Here is a 21982-nt window from a genome sequence, read left to right as displayed (position 1 = left end):
ATGTGTAAGAAATTGCTATAAGGACTTAGGAACCTGTGCCATATCACTAAGAATACTCAAACACCATTGAATTAAATAAACGTAAATTTTTTATATTTAATTATAATTAAAGAGAAATAGTAATACTGAAATTATTATTTGGGCCAGGTGTGGTGGTCACACCTGTAATCCCAGCAATTTTTGGGAGGCCCAAGGTGGACAGATCGCTTGAGTTCTGGAATTCAAGACCAGCCTGGGCAACATATAGTGAGACCTTGTCTCTACTAAAAATTAAAAAAAAAAAGTAGCTGAGCATGGTAGTGCATGCCTGTAGTCCCAGCTACTGGGGGTGTTGTGGCAGAAAGAATGCTTAAGCCAGGGAGATTGAGGCTGCACTAAGCTATGATTATGTTATTGCACTCCAGCCTGCGCAATTTAATAATAGTCCAGGTCATCTTCGTAATACATTTAAAAATAAAGTTCTGGTACTCTGTTAAAGTACAACTAAATGTACTCTGTGTAACAGCTGAAAAGTATCACTGTCATGGCTGAGAAACAGAAAGCATCTGATCATTAATAAATAACATTGGATACTAGAAAAATTACTATAAACTCAAAAGTATTTTTCAGTTGATTTATCTATACGTTCCTAACTCTCAAGATATTTCCAGCCAGGTGCGGTGGCTCACGCCTGTAATCCCAGCACTTTGGGATGCTGAGGCGGGCGGATCACCTGAGGTCAGGAGTTCGAGACCAGCCTGACCAATATGGTGAAACCCCATCTTAAAAAAAAAAAAAAAAAAAGATATTTCCACTCAATTTATGAAAAAAGTCCATGCTGCTTATATCTTCATTCTAGATATCATATTTTACACTTAGCTGCTTTTTATTTTTATTGAAAACAATGACAAATGCAGCAAAATCTTAACCATTGGCTCCCAGGTAAAGACTCCCCTAAAATGTCAATTTGATTTAGGGCAGATTTAACTCACTTTAAAACTCCAATTTTAAGCAATGAATAACTATTAATATAAAGCAAAACAATACAATTTTAGAAATTTACCTCAAAATTATCTGCAATTGAATGCATGAAATTGACTTGCCCCACAAAAGGGAGGTTTTTAAAATTGAAGAAGGCTTACAAATGATCAGCAAAAACAAAACAAAACAAAACAAAAAAAAAACAACAACAAAAGCTGCTAACCCTCAACCAAGAAATAATAACAAAATAACAGTTTGTATGTATGTATGTATGTATATATGTATGTACATATTTGAGAGAGAAGAGATCTCACTATGTTGCCCAGGCTTGAATGGAGTGGACACTCAAAGGGGCAATTCCACTATTGATCAGATGGGAGTTTTGACCTGCTCCATTTCTGACCTAAGCTGGCTCGCCCCTCTTTAGGCAACCTAGTGGTCCCTCACTACAGGAGGTCACCATATTGATGCCGAACTTAGTGTGGACACCCAATTGGCATAGCGCACTACAGCCCAGAACTCCCTGGGATCAAGTGATACTCCTGCCTCAGCCACCTGGGTAACTGGGACTATAGGCACATGCCACAGTGCCTGGCAATAACAGTTTCTTTAAACAAATAAAATATCACTAATGATTTTAAACTGTAAGAATCCTATGATGAAGTATACTAACTTAGAAGGTACTAAAATGTACCTTGAATTTTTTTATCTCTTAATACTGGTTCTATATTACTTCAAATATTATGGTTTGATGGCAAACTTTATTAGAACCAATAAATTTTGACATTTTGTTTTTTTCAAAAAATATTGACAATCTGGGACCTCAGACAAAACAAGACTTATTTCCCGACATTATTACTTATGGACCATGAGGAGGCTACAGCTATTATACAACTACATATCACAGGTAGATTCACCTGTAAGAGGGGAATAACCTCTTTATGAATGTTGAATTAATGAATGAAGAGACAGTACAGCTTAGGTATATGATCCTACTACAACTAATCATATTTTCCTATTTTTCATATGCCTAAGTATCTTTATATTGGTAATTCTTTAGGCGGTTGATACATCATAATGGTCTGGAGAAAATCTGACTAGTTGCTATTGTTTGCATTTACCACCATAAAAATCTACTACTTTAGCTCTCTATAACTACATTAAAAATTATTTTCTAAATACAAGTTGCACCAACTTCAAATTTATGTACTATGTAAAATAGAAAATATTTACTTTTCATTCTATTTATTTCTGCTGGCAAACTCTTCAGTTGATTACTAGAAAGATTGAGTCGCACCAGACTGGACAGAGAAGAAAAACTAGCAGGAACAGTTGTAAGACGATTGTTTGAAAGATCCTTTAAAAAGAGGAAGACAAAATAAATGAATAAGTAAATAAAAAAAAAAATGCCCTAAAGAGAATTTCAAAGTTTTGAACGAATTACAACATAAAAGAGACTACTTAAGAAGTGATAAGTTTTGTATAACCCTCATTCACTGAAAATTTCACAGATCATCATTCATTTCAATATTCTTTTTCAATATCTGCAGGCCCACTATACGTTCATCAATGGTAGTAGACAGCATATTAATGAATTCTAACTTCAAAAATATTTTACGTAATGGTTACTGTTAAAACTAAGTCATGCCATATTATGCATCATATTTTCAATGCAAAAATTCATTTGTTCATCCAATATTTATCGAGTACCTATGAAGAATTAGGCATACTATTAACTATCACATGAAATGAAAAACATCTTTGCAAGAAAGAAGACTTTCTTAGAAAAGGAAAAATAAAGCTGAAAAAATGGTCATTCATATTTTTGAGGGAAAAAAGTATTTTCTGTTGGTTCTTCCGCTGACCTCAGCAAGTCACATCTGACTGGACCAGAAGTCTATCTTCTCTCTTCATACACTCAAGGTTGTTTAATTAATCTCTATACCTCAATGTTTCCTTAAATCATTATGTTTCTGTTTTTTCTTTAAATAATTATAAGAGAACTTTTTTTAAAAAACTCCCTTTAAGGAGGGGAGCACTACACATTGGGGTCAGTTGTGGGGAAATAGGGGAGGGAGGGTGGGGGGGGAAGCTGGGGAGAGATAGCAAGGGGAGAAATGTGAGATGTAGGTGATGGGGAAGAAGGCAGCAAATCACACTGCCATGTGTGTTCCTATGCAACAATTTTGCATGTTCTTCACATGTACCCCAAAACCTAAAATGCAATAAAATAAATAAACGGGGAAAAAAAAATAAATAAAATAAAAAATAAAAAAAAAACTCCCTTTAAAAGACATTGTTATGGTCAGGTAATTTTTATAACCCTCAAATTAGGTGCAAAGTGTTCCACTAAATAGCAGCACAGTGTTAAGTAGTGTTAATGGCAACAATAAAAAAGAAAAAATGACTTAAAGTAAAACCATTCTCTGAAGAGTTTAATTTAATATCACATTAAACAATTTAGCAGTAAATCATTTAATCTAACAGTAACATTTTGTAACTCTGACGAAACTGAGAAGATGGAAAAAGGTAAAAATACTGGATGAAATCTTTTTTTAAAATGTAGTCATAATTATTTTATAATAACAATATATTATCATAATCAACAACATACAACATAACATACCCTATAACCCTAATACTAAAAACTCTAAAAATCAAAAGACTGCTAATAAATAAGTATTTTGTAATATCAAAAGTTACTGACACTAAATGCAATGTGGTATCCTGCACTGGACTCTGAAACAAAAACAAGGATATTAATGGAAAAACTAAGAAAATCTAAAGTCTGCAGTTTAATTAGTATTGTACCTATGTGAATTTCTGAGAGTTTACAAGTATCCAGTGGTTATATCAAATATTAGTAAAAAGCTGGATGCAGGGTATATGAGAAATCTTTTACTATATTTGCTTTCCTATAAACCTAAAATTATTCCATAATGAAAAGCCTAAAATAAAGTTACTAATGAAAAACTTAATTCAGAAATTTTCAAAGTATTTTTTAAAACCCAAATAATTCTAATAAACTCCCCTGTAAATTCTAAATGAAATTACTAATGAAGTTGAACAATTACTGCAGTTAGTAATTGTTAGATATAAAACATAAATACACTCTATATAAATTAATCTATATGTATGCCAAGTCATTCCCTTAACAAATATTTCATTAGCCGCATTGTGCTAAGCAGTTTTTATATAACTTTAAGAAATTACTTTAAATTATTATAGGTTTAATCCATTTTAATATATTGTTGCTCACATTTATGTTTTATTTGATACTGAGTCTGTAAAACATAATTCTGAAATGAAACTTCCTTTCATTAAGCAAATGAGTCTCTGGGAACAGGTAAGGTGGATAGTAGAAATTTTATTTAAATTTTCCTTTCAGCTTTCAACTCCAAATGGACTCTTCTTTAAATCAACTGCTACCTTTTACCACCAATTTTTATAAGAAAATCTGATGGCTTCCTCCTTTGCCACTCATTTTATCTACCTATTCCTTTTCTTTCCAAACCTAACTCCAATCTGAGCCAAACTTATTTCCAATCTTTTCCAAACTTATTTCCAATCTGATCATATGGAAAAACAAGAAGACACTGAAGGAATGGTTGAGAAGAGTACATATTTTGATTTTTAAACACTAGAGCAAATGAGGGAAATATCAAGGAGGATGTACACACAGCCAAAATAGAAGTAAAAGGAGTAATTTCTTCCTTTAATGAAAAACAGAATTTAAGGCTAAAATGACAGGAGTTTTCCAAAACATGTAAAAAGGAAAGAATAACAATGCAATATTAATTAACTATGTGGAGTAGATATTATATATTAGTACCTTTGATTCGATACAGCTAAAGTCTTTCAGATGGTATAGCCTACAGTGTAATCTTACTCCTTTGGTCGTAAAATGGAAAAAAAGAGATGGATGCACTTTGGAGTCAAACTGACTTCAAATTCTAATGTTCTTAGTTATTAGTCAAGTTACAAATTTTCTTTTCTCTCTCTTTCTCCCTTTCTGTCTGTTTTTCTTTCCTCTTTCTTTTTTTTTGAGACAGGGTCTCCTGTCACCCAGGCTGGAGTGCAGTGGCTCAATCATGGCTCACTGAAGCCTCAACCTCCCTGACTCAGGCAACTTCCCTTCCTCAGCTTCCTCAGTAGCTGGGACTACAGGAATGTGCCACCACACCTAGCTAATTTTTGTATTGTTTATAGAGACAGGGTTTGCTATGTCTTCCAGGCTGGTCTCAAACTCCTGGGCTCAAACAATCCACCCACCTTGGCCTCCCAAAGTGATAGGATTACAGTCACAAACTACCACACCCAGCTCCAAATTTCCTTTTTATATGTTTTACTTTCTTATTATATTTAGGGGATAAAACTACCTACCTTGCAATATGTAACACTCAAAGAGAAATGCCTGTTGTTTTTATTATTCTTAATAATACGACTAGGTGAGCCATGGTGGCTCATGCCTATAATCCCAGCACTTTGGGAGGCCAAGGCGGGTGGATCATTTGAGGTCAGGAGTTCAAGACCATCCTGGCCAATACGGTGAAACCCCATCTCTACTAAACACATAAAAATTAGCCGGACAGTAGTGGTGCGTGTCTGTAATCCCAGCTACTTGGGAGGCTGAGGAAAGAGAATCACTTGAACATGGGAAGCGGAGGTTGCAGTAAGTGAGATTGCGCCACTGCACTCCAGTCTGGGCGACAGGGTGAGACCCTGTCCCAAAAAAATAAAATAATAATAATATGACTAAAATTAACATTTGTATTGTTTTATGTTTGTCTCTATTTAAGTGAAACAAAAGAATTAAAATTTTGCCAGGAAGTGTGGTCATTTTGAAAAGCAGAGAAGGCAGACCTTTAATGAATTACCTGGACACTCAGAGGGCAGAAGAGTCACAGGTAATATAAAGAAGGAAATGGAAATGGGCATAGAAAAGAAATTGGTATATGCTAAAGACAACTTTGCTCTATTCTGCTAGGAGGTAAAAGACTCTGAATAACAAAGTAATCTTCATTGCGCCTTTCCTACACTCTTCCTAAATTAAAACTTAAAGTTGATTTCATAATATAGGAAAACCAAATTTGCAATGATAAATTTAGCAATGTAACTGAAATGCACATTTCTGATAATCTACTCATAAAATCAGCTGTCCATGTTCTCACAGTTTCAATCACATATCTAATTTCTCAGCCTGATGAAAAATCCAACCAGCCCCAAATTATACAAAAATTGGAAAATCACAACTTACTAAATCTTCTAAATTGGAAAGTTGTTCAAATCCTTCTGATATACAAATTAGTTCATTATGCTGGAGGTACAGCCACTTCAGGTTTCTTAGGTTTGTAATTTCTTCGGGGAGTATTTTCAGTTTGTTATGGCTATTGGTTGATTAAAAAATGATGAATAATTTAGTGGCAATACAATAAATATTTATCAAAGACATTTCTTGCTAACCAATGACACCAGACTCATAAAAATCAAATATAGTTACTATAAGTACATATCAAAATTCATATCCAAAAATATGTACCTTTAAAATAACAGTAATCTAAAGTAATCACATTGGGGTTTCAAAGAAAAATAACCAAGAAATAAAGGCTTTTAACCAAACATGAGTAATTTGTTATTTTTTTCATTGCTTGCTTATAATCAACTCTTGATTGGACATGCAATGTGAAGGGACATACTAGACTCTTAATTTGTTATTCTGTGATATGCTTTGGCTATGTCCCTACACAAATCTCATCTTGAATTGTACTCCCATAATTCCCACATGTTGTGGGAGGGACCCAGTGGGAGATAAAATGAATCATGGGAGCAGTCTCCCCCATACTGTTTTCATGATAGTGAATAAGTTTCACGAGATTTGATGGTTTTATCAAGGGTTTCCAATTTTGCAACTTCTTCATTTTTCTCTTGTTGCTGCCATGTAAGAATGCCTTTTACCTCCCACCATGATTCTGAGGCATCCCCAGCCATGTGGAACTGTAAGTCCAATTAAATCTCTTTTTCTTCCCAGTCTCAGGCATGTTTTTATCAGCAGCATGAAAACAGACAAATATATAACTGATTTTTAGAATTTTGACAAAACTATATGCACACATATACTACAATGGAGTTACATCTTATACGGATATTAGGCTTTAAGGCAAAAAATAGCTATTTCTGTTTGAGGACCTAGCATGTCAAGTTGAATGTAATATGCAATTTCACTCTTCTTCATACTTGCTCTTTTCAGTTGAGCCTTTCTGTAAAGATATTCAGCTTAATGGTTTAGAAGTCCCAAATCATGGAGATGATACACTCCGTGATAATTAAGAGATAACTGAACTAGTTCCCAGGTTTACCACAACTTAAATATTCATTTATGAATTCCATGCTATTTTCATTCCATATACAGTTACTTTACAAGTAACAGGGGGAAAATGAGAAATATAAGGTGCTTACAATAACCCTAAATTACACTAAAATAAAACTAGTTGGGACAAAAAATGTCAAAAGGTGTCTTCCAAAACAAGAACCAATAATATTGTTAAGTCAGGTACTATTATTGGTTACTTAGCTAAAATCTTTGCACACTTGATAGGGATCTAACTGGACAGAGATGTAATTTTAGCTATACATTTCCTCCACCTCCTTTTCTTACCTAATTATTCCATCCTAAGATTCATATTCTTTTTTTTTTTAAAACCTCTTCACTGAGAACACACCTACATACTGTACTCTTAAGTATAGAATCTAAAGCTTAAGCCACGTCACTCAACAATTGCTGCCTCTTCTCTTCCTCTCAACTCTCTCCACTCTTGTCCTTTACAGGCCACATCTATGCCTTTGACTTGTAAGGGGGAGATACTCTGATGGAGTTCTAAATAATGAGCGCCTTTTCATGTATATGTATTTTTGCTGACTAATGGTAATTTTAGTTTCCCACCAAATTAGGACTGTTACTTGGCACAACTATTTTCCCTCAAACCAGTTAGCTTACCGCCAGAAAACAGACTTGACTATATTGTTACATAGATCTGCAACTGTATCTATTTTATAAGCCATAGTTTTTCAAACTATGCTTTAAGTTCATAAATCATTTATTTCTACTTCAAAATAAAACCTCTTTAAGTCTCCTTTCCCATAGCTTATGTCTATAAACAAACATAAGGCAAAGTCATTTCTTCTTAAAATTCTGGGTATGTATCAAAGGGCAAACAGAGTTAGCTAGAATCTTTGCCCTACTGAGGGCAAACAGTTATCTAGAACCTTTGCTACCTATTCTAGCTATAGAACCTTTGTACCAGTATATCCACGACAGTTAAAAAAATATATCCACAAAACCCCAGGAGTCCTTGGAGAAGTTTAAAAATGACTACTAATAAAAACTATGAAATACTTCATTTATAAAAGATTTGTTTTACATTTCTTCCTTATTGTTTAGGCATTTTTTAGAATATCAAAGTAACTTAAAAGTTGAGATGTCAACAAAGAGGTTTACTAAAATAACCACTAAGAATTGTTTCATAAAAGAAAAAAATTTTAAGCATTTAAAAAAAATCAACTGGCCATACATTTGTAAAACCAGAAAAGATGGGGGTAATGCTAACATGAACAAAGAAAAAAAATACAAACGAAGCATTAAAGCTTTTTAAAAAAAGAATTAAAACGTAAAATTCTTATCCTGCTTTAACCACTTTCTGAGATAATTCAAAGATGTTTTTTAATGTTAAATAAATTTAAAGACTATTATATTTACTGCCTCTTCTCTTCCTCTCAACTCTCCCCACTCTTGTCTTTACAGGCCACATTTATGCCTTTGACTAATAAGGGAACGATACTCTGATGGAGTTCTTAATAATTAGCACATTTTTATGTACATATTTTTTTGCTGACCAATGGTATGTTCATGTTTTCCACCAAATAAGGACTGTTGTTACTTGGAGGGACTATTTTCCCTCAAACCAGTTAGCTTACCTCCAGAAAACTCACACTTGGCTATGTTATAAGAGCAATAACAGAAATAAATAAGCTTAATTTTTACCTGATATTAAGTTTCTGAAGATTTGCTAGCTCTCTTATAGCAGAAGGAAGGGATGTCAGCTGATTATCATGTATCTAAAAGTTTTTAAAAGACAAAGTTGATAGTCTTATCATTAACAATATATAAGCTTTGCCAGTGTACAAAACTATTAGTCAATAATCTCCTATTCTTCAAATTCAATGGCAACAAATTGAACTACAGAACTACTATTCTACATACTTGTTCTGTATGTAGAACAGTTTGAAGATGACAAAACAGCTGTTCAGAAATCATGAAGTGAGGCCAGGCACAGTGGCTTGCACCTGTAATCTCAGCACTTTGAGATGCCGAAAAAGACAAATCGCTTGTACCCAGGAGTTTGAGACTAGCCTGGGCAAATTCGTGAAACCGTGTCTCTACAAAAAAAATTTTTTTAAATTAGTCAGGTGTGGTGGTGCACACCTGTAACCTCATCTACTCAGGAGGCTGAAGTAAGAAGATCGCTTGTCTAGGAGGTCAAGGCTGCAGTGAGCTCAGATTGTGCCAGTGCACTCCAGCCTGGGCTACAGAAGGAGACCCTGTCTCAAAAAATACCTGGGCTACAGAGTGAGATCCTGTCTCAAAAAATAAAAGAAAGAAAGAAAGAAATCATGAAATGTTAAGTCATCCACTTTAAATATTATACTAAGAAAAATTTCAACTCATTGAGTAGAATTTCAGTTTCAAAGAAGAGATGAGGCAGTCAGAAACTAAAAACAGCTCTCTGATGATAAGATTTATGTCAATATATACAAAAATTATATGAGAAAAGAGAGAGGGACTTTTCTCATGTTCTCACAGAATCATATTTTTTAAGGTAGGAAGAATCTTAGAGTAAGCCAATCCATTCATTTTACAAATAATGAAAATAAAAAGTTCCCTAAAAATTAATCTATTTTGATTCTATTTTTCTACACACGAATTGGAGAATTTTCTTATGTTGATAAGTAAAGCATAGCGGAAGCCTGCAGATTCTGAAATATACACTTCATGCTTCACTTTACCACAGGACATGGCAACAAAAAACTAAAAAGAATCCCTAAATAAAAACACAAAAATTTAAATTCAATAACTTAACTCAATGAGGTTGAAGGCAAGTCATATATATATATACGACAGAGAGCTGTTTATATATATATACATAAAATGTTATATATATATTATATATACATATAAACACATCAGAGAGCTGTTTATATATATATAATATTATATATATATAAAACTTTATATATATATATATATATATATATATATATATAACTTGCCTTCAAACAGCTCTGATGCTTTAATATATATAAAACATTATATATATATCTATATATAACTTGCATATATATATATATAACTTGCATATATATATATATATATAGAGAGAGAGAGAGAGAGAGAGAGAGAGACTTGCTTTAGTGTCTAGAATAATAATGATAAAAATAGTAACAAATAGGACAGGTGCAGTAGCTCATGCATGTAATCCCAACACTTTGGGAGGCTGAGGCAGGAAGATAGTTTAAGGCCAGGAGTTCAAGACCAGTTTGGGAAACACAGTGAGACCCTCGTCTCTACACACAAAAAAACAGCTGGGTGGCCAGGTGCTGTGGCTCACGCCTGTAATTCCAGCTCTTAGGGAGGCAGAGGTGGGAGAATAGTTTGAGTCCAGGAGTTTGAGACTTGCCTGGGCAATAAAGCAAGACCCCATTCTCCACAAAAAGGAAAAAAACAAAAAAAGACAAAAAAAAAAAAAAAAGCAAAAAAAAAAGGAAAAATCAAAAAAAAAAAAAAAAAAAAAAAAAAAAAAAAAAAAAAAAAAAAAAAAAACAAAAAAAAAAAAAAAAAAAAGCTGGGTGTAGTGGCGTGCACCTATAGCCCCAGCTATTTGGGAGACTGAGGCAGAAGAATGGCTGGAGCCCATAAGTTCAAGGCTGCAGTGAGCCACAATCACACCACTATTTTGCCTGTGCAAAATAGTAATAATAAGAACAAAAAAATAAGCAGAAATAACCACTTGTTGAATATTGATTCTGTTTGTATTCATTAACTCATTTAATTCTACAAACAAATTTTTTAAATAGGTAGTACTAGCAGTATTGGTTTACAGATGTGGAGACTAAGGTACAAAGAGGTGACTCTCCCAAAGTCACAAAGCTATTTAGTAGCAAAGTCAGAATTATACGCTTGGTGTTCTGATCCTGCACTTTTAACCGTTATGCTATGCCTAGCATAATAATTTATTATCCGTCCTTGCATTCTACCAACTACACATGAAAGGTTTTCTGCTATCAAAGCCTAAATTTAGCTTCATAGTCTCTTCAATTAATATCCGTATTTACAGTCAGTCAACTTACATCGAGAACAGTCAGTGCAGGCAGGAGTCGTAGGTCATCTGTAAGTGACTGAAGTTTATTGTTTGATATTATTAGTTTGGTCAAATCCGTCTGCTCCCACCATCTTTCAGTGGCACCAAATGAAAGATTCTGATTAGCTTCCTCAGGGATATCAACATTTATTCTCCAGACACACTGTGGCACTAGTTCCACCAGCACCACAGCAGGAAAAGAAAAAAGAAAAAAAAAAAAGATGAAAACAAGAACTAGATATTAAGTGACATGCTTTTACAATAGCCATTCCATTTATCTACTGAAAAACATTTTCTAAAACAAAATTAGTCAAATAGCGATAATTATAACTAGAGTGAAAGTTGATTTTATTTAAAAAGACTATATACTGATAATACGTCCTCTACATATTAGCTCTCACTTTAACCCTCATTCAACTATGTTTACTAGGTTTATATACACTGCACAGCACATACACTGCAGAGCACAATATGGTAAGTATATAAGACAAAGAATCCATTCTACCATCAGGTTAACAGTTTAACAGAGAAGGCATGGAAATCAACATTTATATGTAATAACTTTTATAACAGAAGAATAGACTAAGGCTCAGAAAGAACTAGTAATAATAGCTAACACTTACAGATATTTCTAACATACTAATTCATTTAAGCCTTGGAACAATTCTGCAAAGTAGGTGTTATTAGTATTCCCAATCTGATGGATGAGAAAAATTGAGCACAAAGAAAATGTATAATTTGGCCAGGGTTACAAAGTTAGTCAAGTATCACAGATGTGACTCAATCCATGGCAGTGACATATCGTTTTGCTTTCCATTAATATTTGGGAGAAATATCTGACTCTGGTAACTACTATCTATTTTATCTAACATATAATTTTATTTCTTATGGCACCACACAACACCGTGTTACGCTATTACAGCAAATGACAACACCTGTATAGAAAATAAGACTGTACAAACTGAGCAGGAATAAACTGAAGCTCCAAAGGTGGAACGCTGTAATGTTGTCGCAAAACTATTTTAAATAGAGTCCTTCGCTCCTCGTTAAACGTAGGACTACATATAGGGATGTTGTAGAACTTCAAGCTGGTATTAATCTAGGCAAAAATTGGTTATACCTTGCTGCCACTATCATTTCAAAACCATCAGAGATTAACAGAAAGGTATAGTCAAAGTTTCAGATTCAGGACACTTAAGTGCAGTTTTGGATGATTAATCGGATAAAATGGTGTTGCAGAAGCAAAGCCAAGTCCCTGAAAGGTACGAGACTTATACTCACTTGAAAAATAAGCTAGCCAGGTATAGTGGCTCAGGGCTATAATCCCTGCACTTTGGGAGGTTAAGGTGGGAGGATCACTTGAGGCCATGAGTTTGAAACCAGCCTATGCATCAAAGCAAAACCCTAGCTCTTAAAAAAAAAATTAGCTGGTGTGATGACACACACCTGTAGTCCCAACTACTTGAGAGGCTGAGGCAGGAGGACTGCCTGAGCCCAGGACTTCGAAGTTCAGTAAGTAACTGTGATCACACCGTGGCACTCCAGCCTGGGAAACAGAGTGAGACCCTGTCTCTAANAGAAGAAAAACAATGAGCTATCTACATTCATATTAAAATAAATTATAAGGTACCTCTCTTACTCCTTATGTTTGATTAGGTATTCTCCACTTTATTCTTCTACTACTAAATTTCCATTAAGTATTAACAACATAGAACATGAATCTCCCTCTGTTTCTGTTTATGGATGGAGGTTTATTTTTAAAGTGGGGCCAAATAAAATATCTTCGCCATTCTTGACTAATTTGCGAGCCAAAGCACCACACAATGTATCATCATCATTATTATTTTGGTATGTAGGTATGGATAATTAGTTGAGTGGGAACGAGAAACAGAGATCAGCCAAGTAATTGGCATGTGAATTTACTGACAACAAAGCAACCAACAGAAATGTGGTCACATATATATTTGACTAAAAATAAATGTGACTCTTGAAAAAAAAAAAAAAAAACCTACTGATGTGCCATATAGTATGGGTCACACACAAAAAGCTCCAGACTAAAAAAGGCAAGATAAAACACAATACAAAAAACACTAAAGAAGAAGATATATAGAAAAAGCTATGTGAGATGCACAATTCTACTCCTAAAGATGTTACATAGAATATTTGTGTGTGCATTATTTTCTGACATCTATACATGGGTACATTAAAGCCATTCATTATATCTAAAAAGCACTGTAATGACAAATGTCTTTTTTTGGATGGAGAAAGGTGGGATAACAAGAAATTTGTATACAACATAATAAAAATACCTGTTACCTACTCATCAACTACACTAAATGGGTATTAATGTTTTATTATTATTATTCAGATATTTTTGTTAACAAGCTTGGTCATTGTGGGAACTATCAAGGGGCAGATACATGTTGATATTATACTGTTATTGAACATAGATCCAGTTGCTTTTCCACAATTACTTACTACTCATTCTTTTCACCATTAATTGTCTTTAAGGTATCCCAATTTCCTCCAGAGCTTATGACATCAAGATTCATGTCACTGTTGCAACTGTCCCATAAGAAACCACTAAAAAGCATATATAGTCTTAATTGTTAAGAAATTCTGTGGAGCTACAATTAGTTTACTAATATCTAAAATAGAAACTACCAATGTAAAATTGAATGTCAATAACATACAAATATGAAAAAATTATTATGGAGTTGGATATTGTATACAATTTCAAACATATACATAAATTTAAAGAGTAGTATAATGAAGTCAGGTAATGTAATGCCTCCAGCTTTGTTCTTTTTGCTTAGGACTGCCTTGGCTCTTTGGGCTTTTTGGATCCACATGGATTTTAAAATTAGTTTTTTCCTAGTCCTCTGAAGAATATAATCCGTAGTTTGGTAGGAATATCACCGAATGTGTAGGTGGCTCTGGGCAGTATGACCATTTTAATGATATTAATTCTTCCTATCCATGAGATGTGATGTTTTTCCATTTGTTTGTGTTACCTCTGATTTCTTTGAGCAGTGTTTTGTAATTCTCATTGTAGAGATATTTCACCTCCCTGGTTAGCTGTATTCTGGTATTTTATTCTTTTTGTGGCATCTGTGAATGAGATTGCCTTCCTGATTTGGTTCTTTGCTTGGCTGTTGTTGGTATATAGAAATGCTAGTGATTTTTGTACATTGATTTTTGTATCCTGAAACTTTGCTGAAAAGGGAACACTTACACATTGTTGACAAGAGTGTAAATCCGTTCAACCATTTTAGAAAGTAGTAGAGTAATTCCTCAAAGAGCTAAAAACAGAACTACCATTTGACTCAGCAATCTTATTACTGAGTATAAACCCAGAAGAACATAAGTTATTCTATCATAAAGACACATGCATACAAATACTCATTGTAGAACTATTCACAATTGCAAAAACATGAAATCAACCTAAATGCCCATCACTGACAGACTGGATAAAGAAAATGTGGTACATATACACTATGGAATACAATGCAGTCATAAAAAAGAACAAGATCATGTCTTTTTCAGGAAGATGGAGCTGGAAGTTATTATCCTTAGCAAACTAACACAGGAAAAGAAAACCAAATACTGTATGTTCTCACTTCTAAGTGGGAGTTAAATGATGAGAACTCATGAACACAAAGAAGGGAACAACAGACACTGGGATCTTTTTGAGGGTAGAGGGTGGGAGGAGGGAGAGTATCAGAGAAAAGTAACTACTGGGTACTAGGCTTAGTACCTGGGTGATAAAATAATCTGTATAACATACCCCCGTGACACAAGTTTATCTGTATAACAAACCTGTACACGTACCCCTGAACCTAAAATAAATGTTTAAAAAAAAAGTATAATGGAATAAAACTCCATGCATCTATTGCCCAGTTTTAACAATTATCAGCACATGACTAGTGTTGCTTCATCTATAACCCCATCCCACAATGATCTAAGCTATAATTTTAGGAACATAGAAAAAAGAATTAATTAAATCCAAAGAAAGTGGAAGCAAGGAAATAAAAAGTAGAAATCAATGAGACAAAAACAAAAAGTAATAAAAAATACTTATTTAAAAAGATTAATAAATTGATAAACCCTTAGCTAGACAGACAAAGAAAGAAAAAGAAGAAACAAATTATCAAAATCAGGAATCAAAGTGACAATATCATTATAGATCCTACAGATGTTAAAAGAATAAGGGTATATTATGAACAACTTTATGCTAACAAATCCAACAACTTGGATAAAATGGATAAATTCCTGGAATAGGATAAAAAAAGCACAACAGTAACAGAAAGTAGCCTTGCATGTATTAAAGAAATTGAATTAACTATTTAAAACTTCCCACAAAGAAAATTCCGGTCAGACATTTTCTTTTCCTTTTTTTTTTTTTTTTTTTTTAATTTTGTTTTTTTTTTTTGAGATGGAGTTTTGCTCTTGTTGCCCAGGCTGGAGTGCAATGGCACGATCTCGGCTCACTGTGATCTCGGCCTCCCGGGTTCAGGCAATTCTTCTGCCTCAGCCTCCTGAGTAGCTGGGATTACAGGCATGCACCACAGAGCCCAGCTAATTTTTTGTATTTTTAGTAGAGAAGGGGTTTCACCATGTTGGTCAGGCCGGTGTCGAACTCCTGATCTCAGGTGATCCGCCTGCCTCAGCCTCCCAAAGTACTGGGATGACAGGGAAGAGCCACTGCGCCTGGCCTAAAGCATTATTTCTAGTTGCTGCTGGAACATTGGAAACCAGAGTGCAGAAGCATCCCAGGGATTTAAAGAATGTCCCCTGCCAGTGGGCAAAGCTTAATCACTGACTTCTGACCCACAGCATGAAGCGTTCCCTTTCTGGGCTCACAGCACACAGCTGTCTTCAGGGCACCAGTGGATGTGCAGATAACAATCACACAGATTGTCTGGAATGTTTCAACAGAACCAGGGCTTGCAACATGGTGCTGGACAAAAAAACCCCAATTCTGCATCCGAGAAAGGGCGATATTTAAAAAAATTACTCATGAATGAGTGAAAACATTCTGAATAGAACATTCAGAGTCAAGTTTCTATAGAATCTCAAGTCTGATTAATGAAGATTGAAAATGACCTCTCCAAAGACTTTAAAAACAGTCCAGATGACCAGCGTTTGTTAAAGTGTGGAGTTAATTCTGCTTCACAGGAGGTTGAAGCTCAGATTTAAGGAATTAACATTTCTAGGAGGGACTAGATAAATATTTTTAAAGGACCGATGGCAGGATTCCCTCAATTCCAGAAAATAGACTGTCAGGCCACCGTCACTTTATTTAAATCACTAGATCTTTCTAAAGTTCATTCAGCAGAAATAAAGCTGTTAAATAATTTTTAAAAAAATCAGTTATGTGGTTTAAAAAAGTTAAGAAATACTGAGTTAAATGAAGTTGGGCATCCTCCAACCCCCGAGTCTTTACATGACAAATGTGTACTCTTCCGAATGAGAATGAGGCTAGAATAAGCAGAGGTCCCTACGGTGTTTGATTACAGCATGCTTGGTGTTATTTTATTTTTTGGTAGAGGATCTACTAGTATGAATGCAGGCCAGAGCAAAAATGCAAGTGTGGGACCCCCTTTTTTTTTTTAATTTTGAGGCAGAGTTTTGCTTTGTTGCCCAGGATGGAGTGCAGTGGTGTGATCTCAGCTCACTGAAACCTCCACTTCCCAGGTTCAAGCGATTCTCCTACCTCAGCCTCCCAAGTAGCTGGGATTACAGGTGCCCGCTACCACTCCCAGTTAATTTTTGTATTTTTAGTAGAGATGGGGTTTCCCCATATTGGGCTGGTCTTTAACTCCTGACCTCAGGTGACCCACCAGCCTTGGCTGCCCAAAGTGCTGGGATTACAGGTGTGAGCCACTGCACCCTGTGGGACCCCTTGTTAAAAGATCATTATGAATTGCAAGCAGGCAAAGCAGAGCGTGAACATCCAAGCCCAGAGCCTTTTTACGCTTGGGGTATCGTGAAACACATGGGACATCCCTGAAGCCCACCCTGGACTAGTTTTATGGGGGTTGTACTCTCATAAATGAGGACTTAAGTGAAGTGGTAACAAAGATCTCATTTCATTTTTATAAAATTATCACTTTAGTTTTTGAAAGTGGGCCTCATTTAACAGGCAAAATTGTAATCCACTGAATTCAAAATGAGTGCTACCATGAAGAAAACAATGTTTATTAAAGCTAAAGAGAAATGGTGTGGTAAAACACACCTGCAAATTCGCCAAACTTTATTGATAAGCATTCTTGGTAAGACCTTTTTTTTTTTTTTTTTTTTTNTGCTTCTATTGCCCAGGCTAGCGTGCAATGGCACAATCTCGACTCACTACAACCTCCACCTCCCAGGATCAAACAATTCTCCTGCCTCAGCCTCCCAAGTAGCTGGGATTACAGGCATATGCCACCATGCCCAGCTAATTTTGTGTTTTTAGTAGAGACGGGATTTCTCCATGTTGGTCAGGCTGGTCTCAAACTCCCAACCTCAGGTGATCTGCCCGCCTCAGCCTCCCAAAGGGCTTGGATTACAGATGTCACCGTGCCCGGCCCAAGCAGACATTTTCACTGGTGAATTCTAGCAGATATTTAAAGTGAAAATAATATTAATTCTACATAAACTCTTTCAAAACATAGAGGAAAGAACAGCTCCCAATTTATCTTATAAGGCCAGCATTACTCTGATAGCAAAAGCAGATAAATACATTAAAAGAGAAAAAAACAAAAACTGCAGGCCAAAATATCTAATGATTATAGACCCAAATTCCTGAACAAATTTAGCAACTCTATATAAAGGATAATATATGACCAAATGTGAGTTATCTTAAAACTGCAAGGCTGGTTTAACATTTGAAAATTAATCAATGCAATCTACCATATTAACAGAAAAATGAGAAATACTATGTGATTATTAAGAAACACACACCAAAAAAAAGTCTGACAAAACTCAACAATAAAAACTCAGAAAAAGGGAACTCCTTCAAACTTATAAAAAGCATCTGTGAAAAACCTAAAACTAACATCATAGTTAATGGTGGAAGATGCAGTGCTTTCTCTGTAAAATAGTATACAAGGCAAGGATGCTTATTTTTACTACTTTAATATTTTACTAGAGGTCTTGACCAATGCAGTAAGACAAAAAGAAAAAAAGAAAGAAAGAAAAGGAAAAAAGGCATTCAGATTGGATGAGAAGTAAAACTGTCCCTATTAACAGACAACATGATCATCTATGTACAAAGTGCTAAGGAATCTACAAAAAAATTATATGCAATCAATGAGTTTTAGAAAGGTCACAAAATTCAAGCTGAATATGAAAAATAACTGTGTTTCTATGTATGAGCAATCAAATAAAAATTTTTCAAAATGCTAAAAGATTTACAAGACATCCAAAACCAAGAAATAGTATTAAATTTACAAAATATGTACAAGATCTATAGTATGAAAATACAAAACCTTGCTATGAAAACTTAAAGAAGGTCTAGCTAAGTAGAGAAATGTAACATGTGACAGTTTGGAAGACTCCATATTATAAAAATGCCGCTTCTCCCCAACGTGACTTACAGATTCAGCACAATCCTAACAAAAATCCCAGAAGGCTTTTCTGTAGAAATTAACAAGCCAATTCTAAAGGTGTATTGCAATGCAAAAGAACTAAATTAGGTCAAACAATTTTGAAATAAAAGAACAAAACAGGAGGCTTTATAGTATTTTATATCAAGTCTGACCATAAAGCTACATTTGTCGAGATAGTGTGGTGTTAGCATAAGGATAAACATATACGTCAATGGAAAAGGAGTTCAGAAAAAAATTCCACACAATAAAATATTGAAAACTTGTTTTTAACCCAAGTGCCAATATAATTTAATAAAAAAGGAATCATGTTTACAACAAAATGGTACTGGAATGACTATAAAATAAACTATAAAAATGAATCTCAACCTTAATCTTGTGACACACTCAAATATTAACTCCAAATGGAACACAGACTTACATGTAAATGATGAAACTATAAAAATTCCAAAAGAAACAGAGGAAAAAATTTTCACAGCCTTCAGATGAGCAAAAAAAAGTCTTGAAACAGAAAAAAGTCAATCATTAAAAAAAAAATTGATAAACTGGATTTCATAAAAATTTGTAACTTACGTTTCTAAAGCCACCATTAAGAAAATAAGCTAGAATTTAAAAAAAAAGGGGGGGGGGGAAAAAAAAAAAAAAAAAAAAAAAAAATATAAAATAACAAAAGAAAATAAAGAAAATAAGCNAAAGAAAATAAGCTACACTGGGAAAAAATATTAGATAGGTACTGATATAGATATCTGAGAGGGAGTTGTATCTCAAATACATACAAAGTCTTGTTACTCAAGAATAAAAATCAATTTTTTTTAAAAAAAAAGACAAAAATTGGAACAAACACTTAACAGAAGATACATAAATGGCTAACAAGCAGTGGAAAAGATGCTCAACATCAGTAGTTTTAAAGGAAATGCAAATTGAAACCACAAGGAGCTGCTCCAACATAGCCACAAGAATGGTTAATATTTAAAAGACTGAAAATACAAAGTGCTGGTAATGATGTGGAACAACTGAATCTCTCAATTGTTGCTAGTGGGAAACAGTTTGGTGAATTCTTATAATGTTAAACAAATGCTTTTTGGTTGTTTTTGAGGCAGAGTCTCACTTCCTTACCCAAGCTAGAGTGCAGTGGCGCAATCTTAGCTCACTGCAACTTCCACTTCCTGGGTTCAAGTAATTCTCCTACTTTACCCTCACAAGCAGCGGGGCTTATAGGTGTGTGCCACCACACCTGTCTAATTTTTGTATTTTTAGTAGAGGCAGGGTTTCATCATGTTGGCCAGGCTGGTATTGAACTGCTGGCCTCAAGTGATCCACCCACCTCGGCCTCCCAAAGTGCTGGGATTACATGCCAGGGTGTATACTTACTGCTATACAACACAGCAATTCCATTGTCAGGTATGGATTCAACAGAATTGATGTCTACACAAAGACTTGTACATGAAGCACAGAGCTCCACCGTCTTATCCCACCACAGCTCAAGACACAGACATGCCTTCTGTTTGTAAGTCCCTATGAAATGTTTCTTTCTAAGGAAAAAAAAAAGACTACACAAGAAAGCTTATGGCAATTTTATTCATAACAGCCCAACACTGGAAACCCCTCAAATGTCCATCAACAGGTTAATGGATAAACAAATTGAATTTTATACATAAAATGAACTATTATTCAACAATTTTAGAAACCGCTGGCTCGGTGTGGTGACTCATGTCCATAATTGCAGCACTTTGGGTGGCCATGGCAGGAGGATCATTTGAGCCCAGGGGTACGAGACCAACCTGGGAAAAATAGCATGACTTTGTCTCTATTAAAAAGAAAAAAATTAGCCAGGCATGGTGGCACACACCGGTAGTCGCAAATACTTGGGAGACTGAAGCAGAAGGATCACCTGAGACCAGGAGTTTGAAGTTGCAATGAGCTACGATTGTGCCACTGCACTCCAGCCTGGGCAAGCTCTCAAGAAAGAAAAAAAAGAACAACTGATGTAAACAGCATGGATGAACCTCAAAAGCATGATGCTGAGCAAAAGAAGCCTTAAACAACAACAACAACAAAATTGCAAATGTATTACTTCATTTACATGCAATTGTAAAAGAAGTAAAATTAATCTACATTGACAAAAACAGATCCATAGTTATGTGGAGCCAACAGTAGGACTGACAGCAAAGGGGCACAAGTAAACTCTTCAAGATGCTAGAAATGTTCTATATCTTGATTGCAGTAGTGGTTACATGATTGCATATATTTGTCAAACCTCATTGAACTATACACTTAAAATTGATGCAATACATTCTTTGTAAATGATACTTCAATAATGTTAACCCCCCCAAAAAAATAATTTTAAAATAGAGATGATGTAATACATCAAGGCAATTCTATGGGGAAAATATACACATATAATCTATATCACAGGGTAGATACAATATCCTTAAGCAGCACTGCTTAACAGAACTTTCTACAATGATGGAAATGCCCTACATTGGCACTATTCAGTATGATAGCTATTAGCCACGTACGGCTACTGGGCACTGCAATGTAGTTAAAGTTACTGATGAACTTGATATTTAATTTTATTTAATTTTGATTATTTAACATTTAAAAAGCCAACTTGAGTACAAGCTTCCACAATAGACGACATGGCCCTTAACAAGTACTGGGGGGGTGGGGGGGGGAGATGTATTTTCTTTCTTTTTTATTCTTTTTTTTTTTTTTGAGAGACTGTCACCCAGGCTGGAGGGCAGAATATGATCATAGGTCACTGCAGCCTTGAACTCACAGGTTCAGGACATCCTCCTGCCTCGGTCTCACAAGTAGCTAGAACTATGAGGACTACAGGCATGTGCCACCACATCCAGCTAATTTTTAGGTTTTTTTGTAGAGACGAGGTCTCATTATGTTGCTCAGATCGGTCTCGAACTCCTGGGCTCGAGTGATCCTCCCACCTTGGCCTCTCAAAGTGCTGGGATTATAGACATGAGCAATCATGCCTGGTCCCTGGCCTTCCTCAGCTTTTTTTTT

At 34.9% G+C, this 21982-nt stretch overlaps 1 protein-coding gene across 4 annotated transcripts in view; it reads right to left on the bottom strand.

Moving 5' to 3' along the window:
- LRRC40 (leucine rich repeat containing 40) overlaps window positions 1-21982 on the bottom strand; it is a 77046-nt gene that overhangs the window by 43335 nt on the left and 11729 nt on the right. For 3 of the 4 annotated variants that reach the window (XM_017531958.2, XM_017531959.2, XM_037739749.1), the window contains exons 2-5: window positions 11362-11543; window positions 8999-9072; window positions 6218-6347; window positions 2194-2317 (exon numbers count right to left, since the gene is read on the bottom strand). In XM_017531958.2, coding sequence (XP_017387447.1) covers window positions 2194-2317; window positions 6218-6347; window positions 8999-9072; window positions 11362-11543 — 510 coding nt within the window. Of the gene's footprint in view, window positions 1-2193; window positions 2318-6217; window positions 6348-8998; window positions 9073-11361; window positions 11544-20332; window positions 20494-21982 lie in introns of all 4 variants that reach the window. The other variant, XM_017531966.2, reaches the window with a different exon arrangement.

This window comes from Cebus imitator, unplaced genomic scaffold (genome assembly GCF_001604975.1).
Source record: "Cebus imitator isolate Cc_AM_T3 unplaced genomic scaffold, Cebus_imitator-1.0 Scaffold3, whole genome shotgun sequence".
In the NCBI taxonomy this organism is placed as follows: domain Eukaryota; kingdom Metazoa; phylum Chordata; class Mammalia; order Primates; family Cebidae; genus Cebus; species Cebus imitator.
This window is presented reverse-complemented; position numbering and strand designations above follow the sequence as displayed.